Below are 23,272 nucleotides of genomic sequence, written 5' to 3'. Positions count from 1 at the left end.
GACTGATAGCTTACATGACACCACCTGTATTTTTATGGTGATAAGCCTCATCTATGCTGTTCACTAAGCCGGACACAAAGAAAAAAACGTGTCAGACCAGCTTCCAATTACTCCCTCCTACTGATGGTTTAAAATAGTCCGCCCCCTCCCCTTTGTCTCATTAGTCAGTGCTAGTTACAGTGAATTCCGACATTTCTGGGCACGACTCATATTAACAGTGGTTGTTGTCACTGTGTGGGTATGCAGGTGTCACTGCCCTCTGTGTCACTTCAGACTGTGTGGGCCTGAGCTTTATTGTTCATTCAGTGATCCTCTCTGGTTCGATGGTGAATGAGTCACTAAGTGTCTATCCTGGAAGGTGGTGAATTTCCCAAGGAATCACTTGGTCAATAAAAAGGGAGCATTATGGGTATTCAACAACACACACTTTGTGTTGCTATAGCAGGGACAGCACAGGTGTAATTAAAAACATGTAAACATGAATTATGACCCTGTTCCACTGGGTCCCAGTGAGTTGTAACAAAGACACACCTAAATGTCTGAATGTTTTGTAGCCATTGTTAATATTAATTACACCAGTTCTTTTCCTGCTATGAAATATCATAATGTATGAAAGAAACCTGTCGCTTGCTCTTACTCTGCTCTAATTTCAGGTACTCACATTAGCAGGTATTGACAATAAGAATCCCAACATTACTGTCAATGTGTGCTAGGTAACTTTCCCTATTCACTCTGACCAGTTAAACTGAAATTATCTTATGTGACGTGACATTAAATGCTGCCTTGGAATCAGGTTTCAGGTCAGTGCCAGAGTGTTAATTAAAATCAATACTCTGATCAGGGCCAGAAGTCCAAGTGAGCACAGTGATTAAGCACCGCATGACGGCAGAGTGAGATAAACCATTGTGTCTTGATTTAGTAAGTTTTATGAATAAAACTGAGCTTGCTTGGGTGGTGAAATATTTAACCCCACACTGCTTTGGAAGACATTTAAAGATCATAAGTGTCTGTCTGTCCTGAATGAAACAAAATTCTTAGGGAATCATGAATTTATTCCAGAAAAGTCAACATATCCAGGACAAAAACATTTTCTATCCCTAGTAAAAATACATTAATGTGGGAAATAAAACACATGGCTCATTTGGAGAGTTTAGACATTTTAGTACTAAAACATAAGTCAAAGGTTCAAATAAAAGTACAAAAAAATGCAACAGTTTCCAAAGTTCAAAAGTAATGCTCACTACCTGAACTTAAAAATACAGTGAGTATGAAAATGGAAAAGACATAGATGTTATTCAAAATCTGCGTTGCTTATTAGGTCCATAGTCTCCAGGCCCAGGGAGGCCTCTGGGGAAGCCACCTTGGCCTCCTCCAGGCATGTTGTTGGTTCCTGGCCCTGTCATCACTGGAGTATTCTCAGCTGCCATGCCCATATGCATCCTCATGTCTTGCTCCCTATTTTCAGAGAAGTTGCCTCTGAAGCCCTCCTGCTGCCTCTTCATCATCTCTTCGCTACGCATCCTCATCTCCTCCTCTCTCCTCCGGCGTTCCTCCTCCTGCCGGAGCTCAGCCTGTTTTCTCTTCTGCACCTCCTGACTGTGGAGCTCCTCCATCCTCCGCAGCTCCTCCTGCCGCCTCAGCAGGTCCTGCCTCATCAGCATCACCTGATGCTCGTGTCTGGCCGCCTCCATCTCGGCCTCCAGCTTCTCCTGAGCCTCCTTGATGTTGCGGTCCACCATTTCATACTGCTGCTTCTCCATTTCCATCAGAGCTTTCCAGCGCATGGCATACTCATACTCAAATGAGCCCGGCTGAGCAAATCGAGGAGGCTGCTCACGCTCTTTGTGATACTGCTGGTTTTTGTTTATGAGTTTTTCAGACAGTCCTTCCTCTTCATCAAACTGTTCCATAGGTTCCACCGTAACAGGCCGAGGAAAAGCTGTGAGAAGATAGGCACCATCACCGCATTTATCCAGAGCTTTTCTGGCTGCTGGCTTTGAGGTGTACTCCACTATTCCCTTCCCTGTGGGCCTCCCTCTGTCATCCACAATGACCACAGCTCTTTCTATCTGACCGAAGACGGCAAAGGCCTCCTCCAGCAGCTCGTTGGACACAAACTCTGGCAAATTCTTCACAGATAAAGAAGCACCGTGTGTTGCAAACCTCACCCGTATGGGTCTGCCTCTGAACAGGGTATCATCCAGCTCGGCTCTGGCAATCTCTGCTATGATCCTGGTCTCCAGCCGGATGAAACCGAAGCCTCTTTCCTTGTTGACAAAGATCTCGTTGGCCTTCCCGTACTTGGCGAACAGTTTCTCGATGTCCTCCTCGGTGACTCCAGTTGGGAGGTTTCCTACAAAGAGCCTGCTGCGCTGCGTGAAGGTTTTCTCCCCGGGCTTTCTGAAGCTGTGCAGGTCCAGCGTTAAGGCCTCATTGGGGTTGGTCTGTTCGCTAGGCTCAGGCTGCTGGCCGTTGGTGTTTGTTCCTCCGGGTTTTTTCTGGTCTCCCGGGCGGTTGGGGCCGTGGTTCTGCTGGGGGCCTCTGTTTCCTTGCATTTTTTGCAACAGAATTTAAACCCGAGTCGACGAATTGCTCGCTAAAATAAGACGCAAACTCTTAGCAAACAGTGGCGCACAAAGAGCTGCGAAAATGGCGAAGCTGCGTGCTGCCGCAACGTTATTGTGACCTCACCTCACTGCGACAAATGGACATAAATACGTGACGCAGTCTCTGTGCGACGGTGTGAGAAACACAACAAAAAAGTTAGACTGGTCTCATCTTTTTTTAATATTTTATTATGTGTGCCCAGCATGCCTCCTTGTCTCTTAAAATTGATGTAGGTAATGTCAGTTAACGTTTATGGGACTTTAGATTTTTGTGTTGCTAGCGGCGTTTCGTATTCTAATGTTCTATTTTCTTTCTCGCGAGAATACGCGTGCGTCTTGAAAAAACTTGCAATGTTGAGCGGGTTATTTCGCGGGAACTGTGTCTTTCCCTCGCTGTTAAGGAACATAATATAAATACAACATAAAACTATTACTTTTTTATTTGATCTAAGACGGGCAGCAGCCGAAGATTGACTTTCCTCCTTCAAAGGTAAGATCGTTAACTGTTTTTGGCCGTTTTGGGGGAGCACAGAGCGCTACAAGCTGTCATTAACGCCAGGCTAAAACCTGGACTTGCTAACCTGTTAAAACCACTTTATAAGCGTACACGGCAGTCATTAAGTATTCGTGTAACAAAAAAGATTTCTGCTAAACTCTCTTCTATCTCTGCTTCTGGACAGTCATGTTCTCCGACCTGAGCGCCCAGAAGGAGGGCTCCTCTCTGCTCTGCCGCCCTGCCTCCGAGGACCAGGGGCCGGTGTTTGAGAGGATGTCGCTGGCTTACAGTCCCTGCTCCGAGCGCTACAGGGCTGGGGAGAGAAGCTTCAATCGCCAGTATGCTCATATTTACGCAGCACGACTCATGCAGATGAGACCCCTGTTGTCAGAGAGAGCCCAGCAGAAGTGGGGTAAGCTCAGGACATTTTTTTTACAAACATCTTGGAAACATTTCTGTTATGTGTTCATGTATTTTCTCATCTCCTTGTTCTTTTTCTGTCTCTGCCAGGATCAGATGTGCTTATCAGGAAGCTGTGTGATCTTCAGACAGGGGAGCAGTGTTGCATTGTGGGCACCTTGTTCAAGCGTATGGATTTGCAGCCATCTATTCTGAAAGAGATCAGTGAGGAGGTTGGCAGACGTGCTAATTTCACCAGCTGACTCCCTACATCTTAGATGAACTGAAATCAGCTCTCTGCAAAGTATTGTTTACCATCTCTGTGCTTTCCTTTTCCCTTCAGCACAACCTGCTACCCCAGCCCGCACGAGCAAAATACATCAGTGAAACGGATGAGCTGATTCTGGAGGATGAGCTCCAGAGGATCAAACTAGAGGGCAAAATTGACAGGGACAAGTGTGTCACAGGTCAGAAATTTTTTCAAGATGTCACATGATGAAATCAGATGTGCTGTGAACATGTCTCTTGTATGTCATGACATTTTCCTTTTATCTCTCCCAGGTAGTATTATTGCAATATATGGAGCTGAGAGGAACGATGGGAAGTTCACAGTTGAGGACTTTTGCACAGCTGATCTCCCTTTGCAGACACCTAGGCCTGCACTCAGTTCGGACAGGTGAACACACACCTGCAGAACTTAAAGTCCAGCCTTCTGTGGTGAGAGATTCTAACGACTTTGTCTATCTTCATTCAGGTTTGTGCTCCTGGCCTCAGGACTTGGTCTCGGGAGTATTCATGCTGACAGCATGCTAGGGCTACAGTTGCTGGTTGACATGGTCACCGGTCAGCTCGGTGACCAGGGGGAGCAGAGTGGGGCATCAGCAATTTGCAGGGTTCTACTGGCTGGAAACCTCCTGAGCCAAAGCACCCAGGACAAGGATGCATCAACAAAGGTAACTGGAGCTTATTTAACCTTGACACACCTTTGATTTTGTCTATACTGTTAATATAGTGTTTCAGTAAAGCAGAGAACAGATATCGTTTGTGTTGAAACACACACATATGCATATATATACATATGCATATATATACAGTACTATTTTACTCCCTTCTGTTTTTAGGCAAAATACCTCACCAAGAAGACTCAGGCTAGCAGTGTGGAAGCCATTCGTGTTCTGGATGAGCTGCTGCTTCAGCTGGTGGTGAGTCTACATCCGCTCTGTCAGGCTATATGTATGTACTTAACTTCATTATAAAGACTAGTCTTTATAATGAAATATAAAGAGTATAAAGTTGAGTTTGTGTTAAAGAGTTTTAGAGATTTTTAGAGGCTACAGTTTGTGGTGCTGTTGAATTGCGAGAAATGTAAAGAAAGTAGTGTAAGAACTGAAGGAAGAGGTCATTTGAGTTTGGGAAAAAGGAGAAAGCTTTACTTTCGGTTTTTAGGGTATGACAGAAAGTGTGACATTATTTGTATGTTCAGTATTTATGTCTAACATTATGTGCCACTGCCTTGTGCTGTTCCAGGCCTCTGTTCCAGTGGATCTAATGCCGGGCCAATATGACCCCACCAACTACACCCTCCCACAGCAGCCTCTCCACCGCTGCATGTTCCCCCTGTCCTCAGTGTACCCCACACTACAGCTGGCATCCAATCCATACCAGGCTAACATTGATGGAGTGAGGTGAGCACTATCTCACACACACACACACACACACACACTCTGAGGTGATTGTGCAGATATGTTTAGGACCCTGTCTCTATTTGTTACCACTAAGGTTCCTGGGCACATCGGGCCAAAATGTCTGTGACATTCAAAGGTACAGCAGCATGGACAGTCACCTGGAGATACTGGAGGAAACGCTACGACTCAGACACCTGGCCCCTACAGCACCTGACACTCTCGGTTAGTCAGACAAGTTGATGCAGAGTGAAACGGGAACCTTCTGGCTGACGTGTTCAATTTATTCACACTGTTTTCTGCACATTTGGTGTCAGGTTGTTACCCATTTTACCAAAAAGACCCTTTCATCTTGGAAGAGTGTCCCCATGTTTACTTCAGTGGAAACGCCCCAACCTTTGAGTCCAAGCTCGTCAAAGGTCAGTGTGTGACATGTTTATATATACAGAAAAACAAAAAATATGTTGGATATGGTCTTTCCTTACTCTCAAAATGGACAACACATTTACATTATTTCAGCTATATTCCATTTGATTTGTTTCTCCTCACTTATTTTGTCTTCTGTTCCTGCCAGGTGCTAATGGCCAGGAGGTCCTTTTGGTTACTATCCCAGAGTTCTGCAGTACCCAGACAGCATGTCTGGTCAATTTACGCACTCTTCAGTGTGAGCCTGTCAGTTTCTCTGCCTTCTCTGCCGACGGCGATGAGGAAAGTGAGATGAACATCAGTCACTGAGGGTCCACATCAACACAAAGAACGACATGCAGAGACTTCTCAGACATTATTTGTGTATATTCAGAGTTTTCTTGGCTGGACACTAATCAAATCTACAGGGGGCTAACAATTGCAGTCCTTGCTGTCCAGTATCATAGGTCAATGAATTGCTGTCAAAATTGCCTAAGGTTGCTTCTAATGTTTCCTTATAAGGTAAGTTTTTTTTTGGCGGGGGGGGGGGGGGGGGGCTGTGAGAGATAAAACAGCACTGATATTCTCCAGTATTCAACTCTGGCTGGGCTGGAAAGACAACACAAGCGTTTTGTATTAACAAGCCTTTATTTGAAAAATAACTCTTCTACCCCAGCTGTGACAGAAGACTCTTTCCCTCCTCTGACTCTGTTACCAACCGTAAATAAATGCTTTACAGACCTTTAGTGACTGTTCATACTGTAAAAAATATTTCTGGCATGGATGAAGACAGTGTAAATAATTCAGCTCTGGTGAAGTGAAAAAATGTCATGACTTTTTTTTTTTTTAAAAATGTGCACCCACAATAAACATTTCTTCGTAAAAAAAAAAAAAAAAAAAAGACTAAATAATGAGTCAGGAAAAATGCAGTGTGAACTGTCAAACTGAAGCGATACCATTAAATAACAGGGTCAGTTTCTCAGAAGAGGCATTGTTTCAAGTGTTAAGTAATAGACACACTATCTTTATACAATTAATATAGTTAATACTCTGTGCATTCTCATTGCTTATATGTCATACAAAGAACGACCTGCTCGAAGTACAACAAAGCAATGAGGAGTACAAGTAGGAGAGGACGGTAGTTTACAGAAACAGGCTGTGTGTTTGGTTTAATAAGCAGAGATGTTGTAGTCATAGTTATAATCCAGGATGGAGTCTGTGAACCCACCTGGCGTCGAGGACTGTCCCTCCATTGTGAACCACGAGTTGTACCAAGATGTGGTGGTCTCTGGTGTTGTGGGAATTGTGGCTGTTGTTGTCGGGGGTAACGTCGTCGTTGTCAATCTTTGCCTCTTTCTCTGGACCCAGCTTTGACGTAAGCGAATTCTCTCAAGCCTCCTCCGCCGTTCAGCGCTGAGTTGTGAATTTGCTGAAAACCTACTGTTGCCACCAACCACGCGCCTATTGCCATTAACAACTGTGGGATTTTGTACATTGGTGTTGCCATAGTTGCGTCGAATTGGCTTGTTGCCATGTAGGGCCATGATCTGAGGAGGAAACAAGAAATTCCTTTATTAAATACTAGACTGACATATGATTAGGGGATGATCAGTCCAGGATGGCAGTGCCTTACCTGTTTAATGCGGTCCCAGTTGGACTTGGCCAGGTTGAAGCTGCAGGCGGTTGCTCCTGACTGATAACCCACCACACAGAGTTTGGTCGCAGGGGCGAAGCCCTGAGCTCGAGCTGTCACACGGTACTCTCCTGGGTTCAGCAGCCTCCAGTAGTCTCCTGTAGGAGCTGAAATGGCCAAGAGGAGACAAACATTTCATTTAAGCACAGAGTGACCTATATTATGTTTTAAAGCACCTTACTTAAAATACATGATGAGACTGTGAAAGTGCTTCACCAGACCTGTAGTGACGTCATGGTTTATCCCCTCGACAGACACAGTGGCGTTTGCGATGGGGTTTCCCTGCTGATCCTTCACAATGCCCCTGATGCCACGATGCACCTAGACAGAAGAGCCTAACAGCTGACGTGTGTGGCCAGTGACATAGCCATCCATAGAGCCATGCTACTAAACATGAAAGGTCGTCTTACTGGGCTGTTCACACTGGCCAAATATAACTTACTATAGGATGTGTTACTTTTGACCAAGTGTTACTCAAAGCAGACCTCATAGGAGCTACTTTTGTACTTTTAATTTAATAATGGTGGAATTAAATAATAGCACTTCCTCAGTATGTTCAGGAGCATGTTTTAGTACAGAGACAAAAGCAGTCTCCATGTCTGTACGCTGTGTGGGAGTAAGTGTTACTGACCTGCTCCATGAAGATGAGCATTGCTTCCCGGTTCTTCTCCCACTCATACGCCAACTCGCTCTGATGAGGGAACTTATCACAGCCCAGGAATATGGACAACTCAAAACAGTTGGTGTGTAGGTAGCTGAAGTCATTCATACCTGGAGAGAAGTACACACACACCGCCATTAACCTCAGAGTTTGCAGTGTACATGTTGACCACCAGGTGGTGCTATAAACGCGTGCAGACAGTTAAACCTACAGGCCTCTACTTACTGCCTGTGACAGGCTTCCATTTAGCCCGGTTGACAATGCCATGTCCCCCTGGAAAAGTGTCTCCCTGGCAGGAGCCGCGGTAGTTATGCGTCATGCTCAGGTGTGTGGAGGCGTAGGAGACAGCCAGCCACCTGAAGAGAGACTCGTCTGCAATGACCCGAGGCTCCTCCTCAGGCTCGGCGTACTGGTAGCCGGCGCTTCTTCCTCTGTCATCCTCCTCTTCCTCTCTGTGGCCGTAACCCTGGTTATAGCCGTAACCTTGGTTATAGCCGTGGTCGTAGCCATGGTCATAGCCGTGGTCGTAACCGTGATCATAGCCGTGACCCCTCCACTCCTCCTCCGGCTCCGCGTATCCCCGACTTCTCCAGTCTTCCTCTGGCTCCTCGTGGTAGCCCCTTCCCCACTCCGTCACATCAAAACCGTCTTCCTCATACCTGAAAGAAATTATTCTATGTGAGCCATTTAACTCGACTGCAATTGCAGCAGGAGAAAGAAAAATAAGAATTTAGGAAAAATAAATATGTGCGTAAAAGCAAAGGAACAAGAACAGAACACAGAGGGTGATGGAGAGAGTAAATCATACTGTCTCTTCTTGCGGCTGTGGCGTTTCTGGCTTTGAGCAGGCTTGTTGAGATGTAAGCTGTCATAAGGATAGGCCACAATTGTCTCCCCGCCCTGAAAGTTTGCACCCAACACAAATGGATAGCTTTTCATCCAGGAGATTATGGCCCTGGTTTCCACAGCAATCTGGAACAAAAACAGGAAGATCAGGATCACACAAACTCCATGTCAGCAGAGTTTACCCTCATTCTTGCCATCAAGTGGACCACAAGTGCTTTTATAAGAAAACAAAGGCCTTGTACGACCATCGTATAATAAATAAACCTACTTGTATGTGAGGAGAGGAGCTTTTAAGGGAAAACTATTAGAAGTCTATTTGGAAATGTGATAGATTTTCCTGCCAACAACCCTTAACTGGACATCTTAGTCCTCAGCATTCCTGATTAACATGTTGTAAAAATATCCTCCTTCTTACCGAGCTGTTGGCCTCTAAGTTGTCTGGTATGGGTATGTGATGGTTGGGCGTGAGTTTGGGCACCAGGCCCTTATCTTCAGCATCCCACAGGATGTTGTTCAGGTCAGGGAAGTTCTGGAAGATGTCAAAGCCCTCTTCAGTGAAGTGTCCAGTGGTCCAGCTGCTCAGCTCTGATCCCTGCAGAACGAGAAATTGAATGAAGGACACTTTCAGTTATTATTTGAGACTATAAGTCTTTTTTTTTTTGCCACTTAATTGGAAACATTTTTTTTTCACTGACTGCTTCAAAAGCCTCTTCATGTCCATCAGGGTTGAGCGAGGGGACCAGGTGGATTCGGATTCCCTCCACCAGCCGCTGGGCTCTGGGGTTTCTGTCTTTGTACTCTTTGCACAGGTACTGCATAAGAAGCAGAAGCATCTCCCGACCTACCGCCTCGTTTCCATGGAGACCTGCCGTGAAGCGAAATTCCGGCTCACCTGCGGACACAGACAGACAAGACTGTGGCTGTTTGTCTTTTAAATATAAACCGCTGACTTCCACCTGGTGTTTATTAGGATTTACTGGAATCATGGGTGGTGCCACCGAGACCCACCAATCTTCAGGTTTTAATTTCAACCAGTCAGCATTTCAGGGTTAGAAAGTCTGAGAGAAAACAGCTGGATTTGTCTCTGCTTGGAATGAAAACATGCTTTTAGGAATTTATTTTGGTATTGGTAATAAAAGAAAAACCCAAACATGGCAATAGAAGCAGTTTAACAAAACAGATCAATCTGCCTGTTTCATGATCGTATGAACACATTCCCACCTATCTCGTGCTCTGTGGGGTTCCCAGAGATGACCATGGCCATGATGTCCAATCCCTTGGAGCTGCGGCCCAGGCTGTAGATATTGGTGATGTTGGGACACTCCTCGTTCACTGACTTCATAAGCTGTGAGACAATAGAAACAAAGAGAGTGAAACATACTGTATATCACTATATTTACACATTATTTATGACAGCTGATGGCTAATGATGAACATTGCGTTAGCATCTAAAGGTCATGTTGCCCTCTGGTGGTTAAAATACGTAACTGTGAGGGAATGAGGCCTCTGCAGGGATTTTAATATCAGTTTAGTGGATTAAAGCAGGTCTCCTGGCTCAATGTTTAATTTTTCCTGGAAAATGATTTTGTTTTAGTCTTTGGGAAGAGAATGGAGGATTTCCCGTGGAATTCAATCAGCCAGCAGACATTGAAGGGCCCGTGTGCCGGGACACTCACCGCAACCATCTCTGAGTAGCTGTGATATTTGAACTTCAGGTAGTCCACTGGAGTCACTTCATTTTGCCTGTACTGAACATCAGTTGGATCTGTGAGGCAGAGGGGAACAATAATAGCGTTATTAATTTGGTGTGTTTTAGTATTTGCATGTGTTGGTGTGTGTGTGTGTGTGGGTGTGTGAAGCTCACCAGGCAGTGGGCAGCCAAGGACCTCCAGCCTCATACAAAGAGAGCCGTTCCAGCTCTGAGGGATGATCCGGATGTAGCGGGCCAGCATAGGCTCTGCCAACTGGTTCATCACTGGAGTGTCTTTATCGCTGTTTCCAAAGAACAACTGGAGGAGAAGGGACAGATCAGGGGACAGTGAGTCAAGAAAAGAGAGGGGAGACATCATACATGCTGCCCAGGGAAGTGAGAGGATTTTAGGTGAACTCACCCAGTCGGCGTATCCATCGTGGATGGTGGTCCATTCTCTGCTGTCATTGCTGAAAGCCAGGAAGTAGGATGTCACGTAGTCACTCCTGCAACAAGACAGCACACAGGCAACATGTTGAATTTAGAAATGGAAGATAACATGCATTCATGTGACTGTGTGTGTATGTATCTTACTCGTTCAAGGAGTCTCGTCCCTGAGTAATGATTCCAGTGAACTCTGTCTCCGTGCGAGCGTCTATCTCAAACCAGTGGATTCTGTCCTCTGCGTTCGCGCACCACGCTCCTCCTCTCACGTCATCCTCATTGTCGGAGCCCTGGGAACCACAGGGACCAGAACACATGCTGCTGGGTTCTTCGACTGAGTCACAGATTGAGTGCAAACTGCAAATTTGCTTTTGTGCAAATTCATATTCTGCACATACATTACACATGCTGCGATAGCTTGGAGTAAAAATAAAAAAACCCAGCAGTGATCAGCTGGTTGAATTAATTAGCTGCTAAAAAGATTCACAAACTATAAAGACTGCTGAACATAAACTGCCAAAGCAGCTACTGGAAGAGGCAGACTCAGCAACAGCTGTAATTATTTTCCAACATGTGGCTGGTAGATGGTGTTTATTTAAAGGCCTGGCTGTATGTAAGTGATAGCTGTAGTGTATAGAAGTGTTCAGACCAGGGGAGTCCTGGTAGAGTCCTGGGTCCTGTGTACCTGCATGTTGAGGCGTGCCCTCTGAGGTGCAAAATGATACTGAGACATAGATGAAGCAGAAAGCTGGTCTGGCTCGATCTTATGGGACTCCATCCCCAGGGGGGGGCACTCTGCCACGTACATAGGAAATCAAATGATATGTTAATTGTATTAGTAAAGCTTATTCAGTGTTCTCCAGATTTAAACAGACACTGACTTACTCTTTGGCTCTTTGTAGACACGTGGTCTGTTCCTGGCCCGCTCCTCTGCCTCCTTCAGCTTCTGCACTCTCTCTGGCAGAGGACAGAAAAACAGTCTTAATGCAAAATAAATTGCACTGTCTTGGCTGACTATATAAATATATTTTTTTGTCTTTCGCTCTCTGCCCAGAAATGATCTAGGAACTTAGGAACATTATTTTGCAAATGTTATTTGCCAAGAATCCCCAAGAAGACCTGGAGACCTGGAGTACGATTAAAAAAAACAAAACAAAAAAAAAACAGATGTGATTTCCCTCCTAGTCCAAGTGTGCTCTGATCAAACTCAAATCATCATGACCCCAAAAATTTACTATTGGAGAAAAATCCCATCTGTCACTATCATTATTTATCTTCTGACACACTGAACCATGTGGCTCATTAACACGCTGTAGTTTATTGCTGGTAGTATGGCTGCCAGAAAGCTTCCTGACGGTGGGAGTGTAAAACATGTTGTAAGCTCAATCACCTACTGTACACATATACAGAAGCAGACATACACATGCATGCATTAACACACACTGATACACATTATGTGCAGACACGCATCTGCTTTTGTGCCTCGGTGTTACAGAGCAGGTTTGAAGCCAAAGAAACGTCTAAAACTTATGCTCTGCGTCAGCTTAAAGTGCTTTTCATCTTAAACCTAGATTGCAGTGATCCGCGCACACAGGAAATGCCCTATTGACACCAGTCCTGACAGTGTGATATATCATCAGCTCGAGGCTCGACTCCTCAACCACCAGCCAGCCTCACTGCACACAGCAGACACGTGGCAAAAAAAAAAAAAGGGCTGAGTGTAGTGCGAATATATTACAACATGCTCAGCCTGCTAATTCTCCTCTGTTGTCTCCTTTTCTAATCCACTGCATGTGGATCCTTCTCAGCTCGCCTCACCCTCTTTGCTTTCATTCCAGCTCATGAGAGATTTCTCAACTTTTTACAGGCCTAATCTCCATTTTGAGTTGGAAGCATGAATTGCTGTTGCTGTCATGCAAGTTAAAGCAAAGTACCAAAATCCTGCTGACATTAGCATGATGGCAAATCAAATCTGCATTCCCTTCTAAACAGGAATGTGATCCCAGCGAGAGAGCACCTTTGAGCTGTTTTCTATTACCACTTTGGCACTTAGGTCACAGGCCATGTCCTTTGCTTTGGTAACTAAGGTATCGTATGTAGTCTGACATGATTGTGCACTGTGGTGTTATGCAAGAAAAAAAAAGATCCACATCTGGGTTTTCTTACCTCTCTCTTCCCTCTCTCTCTCCTTTTTGGCTCTCTCTCGCTCTTTCGCCATCCATTTTTCGTCTGTCTCGTCTTCTTTTCTCCCTGAAAATCATAGATAATTTTATAGAAATGTCTATAAATATTCCAGCTCCATGTATATGCATGTATTTCTGGGTTTTCATAAGCCATTAGGAACCATAAACAGGTCACAGAGGATCATTTATAAATGTGGTTATTGACCTGGCTTATGTTGCTTATCCTTTTTCCTTCCTGTTGCTTTGTTGGATCTAATATAAAACATTTGGGTATGGATATATATATTGTGTGTGCGTGTGTGTGTGTGTGTGTGTGTGCATACTCATTCCGTATTCATCATAATCATCATACCACGTCCCCTCATAGGGAGCAGTGGTTGTGAGCTCTTCTGTGTGGAAAAAACAAACATGTCAGATCCATTCAGTCACTCAGAGGCACCACTACATTACAATTGGGATTTTATGAGATTACAAGATTTAATCTGCAAAGTTTTACAGGTTAGTACAGCCCTGATTTATTCAACCACAACAAGTGTTCTATATTTGGATACTAGTGCAACGCCTTCCATGTATTTAAACTGTTAAACCTTTAATTTACATTTACAAGATTCACAATGTAGTTGTGATCTGATGACAGGGCTTTTTTTTTAAAATTCCACAACAAAACTATGGAAAGTTTTGTTGTGGAATTAACCAAGCAAACCCACCCACTTCTGTTTGAAAAGTAGGGCAGGTTAGTTTACAGACTCACTATAATGTTATCCCCATGTGCTGAATTACTCATGGTTTCTCATCTGCTCCCAGACTAAAGGCACAGATGGAATGGACATTTCATCTGAAATCTCAGTGTTAGACAGAGATTTCTAACAAGCTGACAGCCTAAGTGGAAATTTGACATATTGACTGATGGGTGTTAATTGAATTTCTAACAGTAGTTACCTGGTATAGATTCTACAGTGATTTCAGGGCTGACCTCTTTACCATCAGGGAATGGAAGATTATCTGGCGTCTCAACTGGACCATTGGAAAGAAAAGAGAAGGTCAAACACAAGGATTATTTGTGTCAGAAGCAAACTGAGAGACAAACAGGAGAGCGTAACAGAAAAGGCACCGTGAAGCAGCTCAGTTTGAGTCAATCAGTGGAAATGCTGGAAGAGAAGAGGTACAGTACAGTATGCTGGAAACACAGAGTAATGAGAACATGTCCAGTCCGGTCCACACAAGTGTCACAGAGCCGCATGACACAAACTGTTTCCAGCATCTGATGCTGTGGAAAAATTAGTTCAGTCACTGCTAATTTCAGGTGGCAGGAAGCTGGAAGAGGTTGTGACGATCAGAAAAGTTTTCAAAATGAAGTAAAGGATATTAGTCACCTGGTACTAGTTATTCAGCCTTATTTGAAAAGGACAGAACAATGTGTTCATCAGATCATCAGGGGACTGTAGCTAGAAGATTCTGTATTCAGTTTCAGCCAGTGGAATTAATTAATGAATTATCCTCCTTTGCCACAGAAACATAAAAATATATAACATTCTATTGTTCTCACATAGTTTTTGTGTCATCTAAATACTGCTTCAGAGAGTTTCCTAATTTCACTGTAAAAATGCCAATTTATACCCTGGATTGCAAGTTGTTAGAATAAAAAGATAACTATTTAAAGTAAAAATTTCAGTTGTGGCAGCCGTTGTTTCAAAAACAAGTGAGTCATAACAATTTCCAATCTTCAGCTGTGATTCATCACAAACTATTCTCCACGGTGTCACAAACGTTCTGTTATCTTGAGGTCTTTACAGTAAAAAACAGTAAAAACCTCAGTGATGGGGCAGTGTGGTGCACACAGGAACCAAACATGAAACTGTCAGTGTGAAATAAATGCAACTGGGAATGAAGTTTAACAACTCCTGGCAACATAATTGGAAGTTGTTGGTTCAACTTAATTTCTTAGTTTGACTACTTAAAAATTTTTAAGTTACTCAAACAAATATTTCTCAGTTGTCGGAACTAGAAAAGTTGAGTTTGATAACATAGTTTATCTTCTTAATTTGAGCTGACACAACCAGCTGGCCCTGAAGTGGAGTAAATTCTGGTTCTCTTGTTTTTTAGTTTTTTAATCTTCTGCATCCTTCTACATTCAAAAATAAAAGTGCGAAGTATTAGAATCAAAATCAAATTTCAAAACCATAATTTTGGTCAAACCCTAATTCTATCTGTACTCAGATCTTTTTTCTTTGTTGTTGCACTGACCCCCCAGCAACTTCCCCACAGAGATCATTATAGTTTCATCTCATCCTATTTGTGTTTCATAAACTGTCACCCCACAAACATCCCCAATCAAAACACAGCAGGGAGAAACAAAGACTCAGACATACATGTGGCATCCCAGTAATCACTGTCATCTGTCCCAGCTTTCCCATCAACCTCAGGGGCAGGGGGCGTTGGGTCCACCTCTGTAAAGTAGCTATCATAGTTATCAGTCACGGGGGGATATGGTTCTTTCTCGTCTGGTTTCCAGTAATCGTCGTAGATGTCAGGTGCTGGGGTGGACAGCTCTCCCTCTGGTTTCCAGTAGTCTTCGTAGTTATCTATTATAGGACCTGCTCGGTCTCCCTCCTCTGGCTTCAAATAATCATATGGAAGATCTGTGATCGGAGTCTCAGGCTGAGGGCTAGATGGTGTGGGCTCAGCCTCCCAATAGTCATCGTCCAGTTTCCAGAAATCATTGTCTGAAAGAGAAACAGATGGAAAGACTGGCTCATGATGGGATCAAATGTCTGGACAAAAAAATATTTTGTATGGTTCTCAAGCTTGTGTTTATAGATATTTAATTTTATACTACTTTGGTTCTTAAATGGGATGTGACTGAAATATGCAGAAATACAAACAAACTGTGACAGTGAACCTCCTGTACACGGCCTAAAACTCCTAAGGGACTGTCAGGGAAGGTCAGTTAAAGGGGACTGTTATTTATTTACTTTTGTTTTTCCTGAGGGGAGGGTACTCTGACTTTTTTTGTTAGAGCAGAAAAGGGTCTTTTTATTTTTTAACACCTCACATTTATATGTCAGCAGTACAGTGGAGGAATATTAATAATTATTTTTTTAAAAATTAATCAAATAGTCACATGTCAAAAGTGTCAAAAATGTCTCACTGATTTATTTTTCTCATCAAAGTAAATATAGTCTCCACCTTGACTTTCTTCTGCATCATAACTAGTTTCAAAAACTTAAAAGTGTCATACGAAGATGGCCTGTATTATAATTCAGCCTCAGCCTTATGTTTGCGATGAATTTGGAAATTGTTAATTCCACTTCTAATTTGCACATTGTTGGCTACCGTGAAAATGATTATTATTGTTCCATAAATATATTCAGATTCAATTTAATTACAGCATCTCAAACACCTCCTCCACCAATTCAGCAGAGCACTGGCACAATATTGTTAGATACGCAATGGAAACAAAATGAAACAGGAGCAGAGATACTGCGCCTTTTTATTCCATGCATTCTTCTTCTTTGTCAAAATCTGGCACCTATATTAACCACAATTTCAGTCAGAGATGCGGATGTGTATTTAGCCTCAAAATGGGCCTCAAGCAGACGTGCCATGGAGGGTCTTGCAAATCTACAAACTGAAATGTAATATTTAAACCCCCATCCCAGTCATTTTCATACAGTCCCTAAGTGTGTGCCACTCACCAGCATCAGGATAGGTGTAGTCTGTGTATGTTTCAGGTTCGGTGGGTGGTTCAGTCGGGATCGCTGGAGGCAGCAGACAGACACAAGGTCAACAACACTCATTCAAGTCCAAGTTGTTCAAGTTCAGACTTGGCTCACTGCTCTGTCCTGTCCTCACCTGTTGTGGTTGGTGGTAGAGTTGTGGTGGTCTGCCTGTCCTTCTTTTTCCCCTTCTTGTCAGTTTTGGGTTTTTTGGTGGCTTTGGGGTCCTTTGGCTCCTTGTTCTTCTTCTTGTCCTTCTTCTTCTTTTTGCCTTCCTCCGGTGCTCTCCTCACCCTGCCCAAAATACCTGGAAAAATGAGGAAAACAAGACAAGAGAGACATTTTCCAAAACTCACTCAGTCGACTTTTGGCTCATGATCAGAATAAGTATTCATGCATAAATTATCATCTTTTGATAAATTCTCTCCTGGACAAGTTTTCTATCATCATGATGGAGACCAGCAACATCTTAGTAGGTCACAATCTGCCAATACCCATTAGATCCAAAATTATTTTATCGATGAAAGCAAATTCGCATTGGATACCAAAATAAAACTCAAAGCTTATGTAATTCTGGTTTGTATTTTTTGTGTGCATTTGAGAATTTTACAGTTATGTCTTTCCTGCAAATGTCAAAACGAAATACACCCGGGGGGGGTGGGGGGCAGGGGGGAATCCAGACAGCCAGATCCATTTCAGTGGTTACTTGGTCCATCGCTATTTCCTTCTGAGGCTGTCTAAAGTCCTGAGGCGCTTTCACGGAAAACACTTTCCATTAGTTGTGCTGCATTAACCACAATTCAGTTTTAATGACACAAAATCCATCCAGATACTCAATAAATATATCACTCTCACCTCAGCAACATCTTACCATGAAAGAATACACCCATCGGTTGGACTCATTAAAGTGCTGGTTTGGACTGATGTGTATTACATGTGAAGTTTAGTTAGAAAGTAAGTTTATTGCTAATCTGTTTGAGTCTCAAAAACCCATTCTTCCAGCTTGAATGCACACTAGAGACAGCATTAATCATGCAGGGTTACAGCAACAGAGGTAGTGGAAAAGGTCAGTGTCATAAAAATCTGTCTGCAAGATGTTCGACTCTTCTTCTCTTGTCTGGTGTGAGCCAACAAAAAAAAAAAAGAAGTAGTAGTGAGCAGGTGAGCACTTTACTTTCTCATGCCTGTTGGAGCTGTCAGAGACCAAATGTGTGCATGTGTGTTTGTGTCTGTGTTTGCTCTTCCATGTCGTGTCAAAACTCAGACCATACCTGAACAGCTTTGATGTCTCGTCTGCGTGATCTGTATTTTTATAGTTGAAATTTGAATTTTCTCCACTCACCTGCCTGCACAGCCTCCTCTGTGTTTCTCTTGGCCCTGCTGCTGCCTCGCAGTGGGTGTGGGTCCTCTGCAAGTCCTTTCTCACTATCTGGGTCATCCAGGGACTCGTGTCGCAGCTGATCCCCTGCCTGCTTCTTCTCTTCAGGCTGCCGGAGAGAAACTATCCCCCCAGCACTCTCCCCTCCTCTGGGTATCAGCAGGCAGCACAGGGCCAGCAGAGCCACAGACACAACCACAGTCTGGCTTTTCATACCTGCTGCTCTTCCAACTGCAGAATCCTTTGGTTTGGAGTTTTCACTTTTCTGTCTCAGCTGTCCAGTGCTCAATCCAATTTGTGTGTCCTCCACAAGATTTATATTTCAACCTTTGTTCCCCTGTGTCCTCTCCATGTGATCCAAGCTTTTACTCCAAGAGGGAAATCTCTGTGGCTCCACACGTCCCAACAGCCACAGTGTCAACCAAGCTCAGACTGGGCTAGACAGAGATGGAGTAGGAGGGGGGTAGGGATATGCAAGGAGGGAAGGGAGGTGGGTTATAGAGAGAGAGAGAGAGAGAGAGAGAGAGAGAGAGAGAGAGAGAGAGAGCAAAGCAGCAATCCAGTCAAATGAATAGACTGGGTTCCTAATTGCCCTGCAGCTGTGGTCAGCTGAAAAAATAACGTAAGGCCAGAGGATCCCCTTCACCTGGCTGACGAGTCAGAACAGGTGCAGGGCTCAGACAGGAGATGGCTGGGGGGAGGGGAGGATGAGGGAGGGCAGGTGAGGCCTCAGACTGCAGGCTTTGCACCTCCTGTGTCAGAGAAAGAAGCTTTTCGTCTGCAGCTCCTGCTGAATTCCTTGGCAGAGAGCTTTCGCCCTGCAGACTCACCGGTGAGCAGAACAGCAGGAGAGAGGAGTGACTACTTGGACACAGAATTCCACAAGAGGAGGAGGAGGAGGAGTGAGGGGCTACAGGGGAGGATAGGGATCTGTGTGTGTGTGTGTGTGTGTGTGTGTGTTAACAAAACCAAACAGCACTAATCATCAGAAAGAGGAATTAAAAAAAAAATGAAAACAAGCAAGCGTAGAACATAAATTCTTTTTCAGCCCAGGACTTGTTTGGTTTGGGAATGAATCTCTGCTTTCCATCTCGACTTTGGTGGTGCTCGACCATTCTTTCCTCATGGTGTTGTGTAGCTCACTGTCTCCTTTCTGGAGAAAACGTTATGGTAGGCTGGGGGGGGGGGGGGGGGCACAGACACAGACACAGACACACAGACACACAGACACACACACACACACACACAGGATGGGAGAATTGTTTGAGCAGATGACAGAATTAGAATTTTTTTAAGATTCAGTGTTTTATTTGCCACCCCCCATCCTCCTCCTCCTCCTCCTCTCAGAGCCTCTCAGGGTCTTCAAATGCTGGACATGTTGTATATTGTGCCTAAAGTCTGGTCAAGGTAAACATCTAGTCCTCTCTGGTAATCCAGAGCAGTAAATTCTCAGTGAGGTGTAGAATAATGTAACTCCAGGTGAAGATGTTAGACAACACTTTAAGTAAAATCTTCAGATTCTCGACAAAATCAGATTGTGCTTCACCACATTAAATTCTAAAAAGTAAAGAAGAAGGAACTTAACCTTGAGCACTGAGAAAAAAAGACATCACGTTAGCCAGCTTATGCAGACATTTCTAGAAAATGCAATGACTTCACCTCAAGCTTTTGCCCCAGTTTTCCTAAAAACTCCATTGTCACCCGCACTCTTCCATGACAGGAGGTTTATTACCCAGAAATGCCTGCTGTTTGAATAAGGAAGTGTAATCAAAACACTGCATAGCCCACTGAAGTCCCAGTAATTCTGCCCAGGCAGAGTGATAAGAGCAAATTCCTCTGAATGGGTTTCAAACTCAGCAAATTTCCAGACAAGACAGAAAAACAGCTGCACGCACAGACACAAAAAGCCCAAGAGCATGCAAATGCACATACCTGTTAAAATAATATATAAAGAGGCTGTTAGGACAGTAAAAGAGAATTCCATTACAAGGAAAATTGACTTTAGAGGATTTGATTTTAAGAAAAACGGTATTGCAGAATGCAATCATATCTATGAAGGATGTGACTACGGCCGTGAAGAATGCCGCAGATAATTCAGACTACAGTAAGGTCAAGCAGAGGCCTTTTTCAACTGGCAAGGATACAAACTCACACAGGGGAGCTAGCTGGAAAGTGCTTTTTCTGTTTCTTTGTTTTTTTTCCACCCAAGCTATTTCACAATACAGAAAGAAATGTGTACAGGCAGTGTCCCCGGTAATAAAATCAAATGAAAGCGTGGAAAAACAATAAGTGAGCCACTTCAGTTATTTACTCAGAAGATGTGGGTTAGAAGAAAGCTACAAAAAAATGTCTCTTATCTAATGATGGAGGGAAGAATGTTTGCACAATTTTGAGGTACTTGTACTTCACTTGAGTATGTGAGTACTTTACAGTTTAACATAATTTATGATCAGCTCATAAAAATATGATACACTTTATAGATTAAATTACCGAATTAGCTGCACCAGCTACGTTTAAATGAGACCATGCAACTTTTGAGATAAGAAATAACACATTCTTCCTTTTACAAATTAAAAGTTAAAGTTGTAGGCAATAAAATGCACATTAGTTCATTACACTACAGGATTTTGTCAGTCTACAGTTGGTCTGCTACAAGTTGAACAGAGACAAATGTGGCATAAAGTGGCAATTACAAGCAGTAACTAGTATGTATAAAGTTAGTGACCTGAGTCAGGAATGCAGTTACACAGCAGCAACAGTCGTCAGCTAACATTAGCTCATGTTAATTAACCTTATATAGGGTTGGATACTTTAAGCTATTTTATAAACTCATCATGTTATTTATGTAAAATCTTAAGTGTAAAGTCAAATAAATGTAGTGAAGTAAGAGGTAGAATATTTTACTCCTCTCAAATACAGCACTTGGGTAAATGCACTTAAATTTCACCACTGACCCGATATGACATTATAATGTTGACAGTCTGTTTGCAAAATGAGCTCTTTTACTTCTAACACTTAGATTTTGCTAACAATACTTATATACCTTTAGCATAGTTTTGAATGTAGTTTGTATTTTTACATCTTGGTGCTGCTACTTACACATATGAATACTTCCTCTACTGTCATTCTACACACACAAAAATGATCTAGGACACTCAGATAAAAAGTCCAGTCCTCTCATGTCTCTCACATGATTACTGTTCAGACAGTATATCAGTGTGAGAGGTGGTGACTTTGTTCCAAGAAGATTGGATGACAAGGAGAAGATGGACAGTGACCATGAGTACTAGAGGCCCCCCCCCCCCCCCCCACCCCAACACACACACTCTAAATGGATGAAATGCAATGCAGACAGCAGAAAGCAGGACACTTTACAGACTTGGGTTTTAATGGACCTGACATCACTTTTATTTGCGTCTGTAAATTTCTATAGGTCAGCACGAGCAGAGCAGTATGCATTAAGTTTAGGGTCTGTATGCACAGCTTTGAGCTGAGCGTCAGCATCTACTGGGAAGGAAACAATGACATCAGAAAGAGAGAGAGAGAGAGAGAGAGAGAGAGAGAGAGAGAGGACGAGAGTTGGGGGAGGGAAGGAGAAGAGTGAGAGTGAGAGGAAAGTGCTGTAATCCAGCAGGCTCACTAGGTACAAATGGAAACAGATTTATAAAACTCCATCCTGCTCTTTTCTTTTCATTCTCACAGGGCACCCAGAGGCTTTAATACTCCAAGGATATCTGACACATAACTGGGTTTTGTTTTACATCATTAACCCTTTAAAGGGCTCCTGAGTGATATCACTGAAGTTGTGTCTTGCCCTTTCCTCTCCACTGAAATCATGTGCACATTAATACGAGCACACACAGTACGACAGACCATTAGCAGATACGAAAGATAGCTTACGGAACTGCGATTTTGACTGAGATTAGTGATAAAAAGTTGGCTGAAATATTTTTCCGTCCTGTGCGTGTGCAGTGATTCAGCAGGTCAACCACAGCTCAGTCATCTGGCGCTGTGGGCCTGGAGCCATGAGTCTGATTAAGCACAGATGTAGAACCACGCACAACACCAAGATTCCTTTGGAGGTATCCCAAACTTTACTGACCAACAACCAAAATCCCCCTTTCTCTAATCAACTGCAAGTAGTTCAACAACTGAAATGCTCACGTATTATGATTGTGTTTCAGTGATGTCTAGGTCATTTGTTTTCCTGATGAAAGATGAAACACAGACTGAACAGAATCCAGGAGTTTAAACAGTGTCTACGCAGCCTGCCAGTATTGGTGCTCCGCCCTAATGATGCTGCACCAGAGGAACTCACGCGGTTCACTTAAAACTAAACAACCAAAGGAAGAATAAATAAAGATTAGGTTTAAATTTCAGCTGACTCTGCACTGACAGCTCTGGCAAATAGTTGAAAGCGTACTGAAATATGTAAATCAAACTTTAGCTTTTGCCACTGAATAGACAAGAGTTTTTGTGCATGAGGGTATTTTACAGTGTTACAATACATAAAAAACGCCAAGTGAATTATGTAGCACCTGTAGGCTGTGGTATGTTTGGTCACAGCCACCGTGGTGATTTGAGCTGTGGATCTATCAAAGTGTGCACTCTAGTGGCTGAATTACGGAAAAGCTACAGAAAAGCTGAAGGCCCAGTACAAACCAGTGTCCCAATAACAAACTATATAGCAATTCTCAGTAATTTACTCAGAAATGTCAACATGCATAATGAAAACCTGGTTTCTTCATTGCACAAGGGAATCGGGGGAGCTGCTGACATTATAAAAAAGGCTAAGCAGAAAAGGTTAAGTAGTTGATTAGTTGATCAAAAGAATTCTAATCTGCAAAATTTAAATGCTTTTCTGTGTTTTGTATTATTTGAAACAGAATAACTTTGAGTTTTGGACTTAGTTGGACCAGACAAGTGAAGAAGTCACACTGGGCTCTCAGAATTTTAAATAATAATTAGTTGTAGTCCTAAAACATGAGACACGTGAGAAAGCTGCAAGATGATCTTGGAAAACAAAAGGTATTAAATCTTTGGAAAAACATTTTGTTCTGTCTTTGGAAACTG

General features: G+C 43.2%; 3 protein-coding genes across 4 annotated transcripts; 1 reads left to right on the top strand and 2 right to left on the bottom strand.

Moving 5' to 3' along the window:
• Positions 1–1,034: 1,034 nt before the first annotated feature.
• nono (non-POU domain containing, octamer-binding) lies at positions 1,035–2,678 on the bottom strand. The gene has a single exon (XM_041043135.1). The coding sequence runs from the start codon at positions 2,553–2,555 to the stop codon at positions 1,296–1,298; it is 1,260 nt and encodes a 419-aa protein (XP_040899069.1). The 5' UTR covers positions 2,556–2,678; the 3' UTR covers positions 1,035–1,295.
• A 75-nt stretch (positions 2,679–2,753) lies between these two features.
• On the top strand, positions 2,754–6,229 carry pold2 (polymerase (DNA directed), delta 2, regulatory subunit). Its single transcript, XM_041042348.1, has 11 exons — positions 2,754–3,096; positions 3,287–3,514; positions 3,613–3,734; positions 3,845–3,968; positions 4,063–4,177; positions 4,256–4,454; positions 4,623–4,703; positions 5,029–5,186; positions 5,281–5,408; positions 5,501–5,602; positions 5,758–6,229. Exons 2-11 carry the CDS (start codon positions 3,289–3,291, stop codon positions 5,916–5,918), a joined length of 1,416 nt encoding a protein of 471 aa, XP_040898282.1. The 5' UTR covers positions 2,754–3,096; positions 3,287–3,288; the 3' UTR covers positions 5,919–6,229.
• aebp1b (AE binding protein 1b) lies at positions 6,139–18,652 on the bottom strand. Of its 2 annotated transcripts, none has more exons than XM_041042346.1 (22): positions 18,164–18,652; positions 16,958–17,128; positions 16,801–16,863; positions 15,475–15,828; positions 14,045–14,119; positions 13,429–13,494; positions 13,089–13,172; positions 11,808–11,879; positions 11,608–11,717; positions 11,073–11,212; positions 10,900–10,984; positions 10,653–10,797; positions 10,465–10,553; positions 10,010–10,133; positions 9,484–9,680; positions 9,204–9,380; positions 8,751–8,914; positions 8,168–8,601; positions 7,913–8,052; positions 7,503–7,602; positions 7,222–7,388; positions 6,139–7,135 (listed from the first exon to the last, which is right to left on the bottom strand). In XM_041042346.1, the coding sequence occupies exons 1-22, from the start codon at positions 18,411–18,413 to the stop codon at positions 6,758–6,760; spliced, it is 3,585 nt and encodes a 1,194-aa protein (XP_040898280.1). In that variant the 5' UTR covers positions 18,414–18,652; the 3' UTR covers positions 6,139–6,757. The 2 variants fall into 2 exon arrangements, with proteins under 2 accessions (XP_040898280.1, XP_040898281.1); XM_041042347.1 differs by having other exon boundaries at positions 13,429–13,491.
• Between the last annotated feature and the right edge of the window lie 4,620 nt (positions 18,653–23,272).

This window comes from Toxotes jaculatrix, chromosome 7 (genome assembly GCF_017976425.1).
Source record: "Toxotes jaculatrix isolate fToxJac2 chromosome 7, fToxJac2.pri, whole genome shotgun sequence".
NCBI classification, from domain to species: Eukaryota; Metazoa; Chordata; class Actinopteri; family Toxotidae; genus Toxotes; species Toxotes jaculatrix.
Note: the sequence above shows the minus strand (reverse complement) of the source record. Positions and strands in the feature narration are given on the sequence as shown.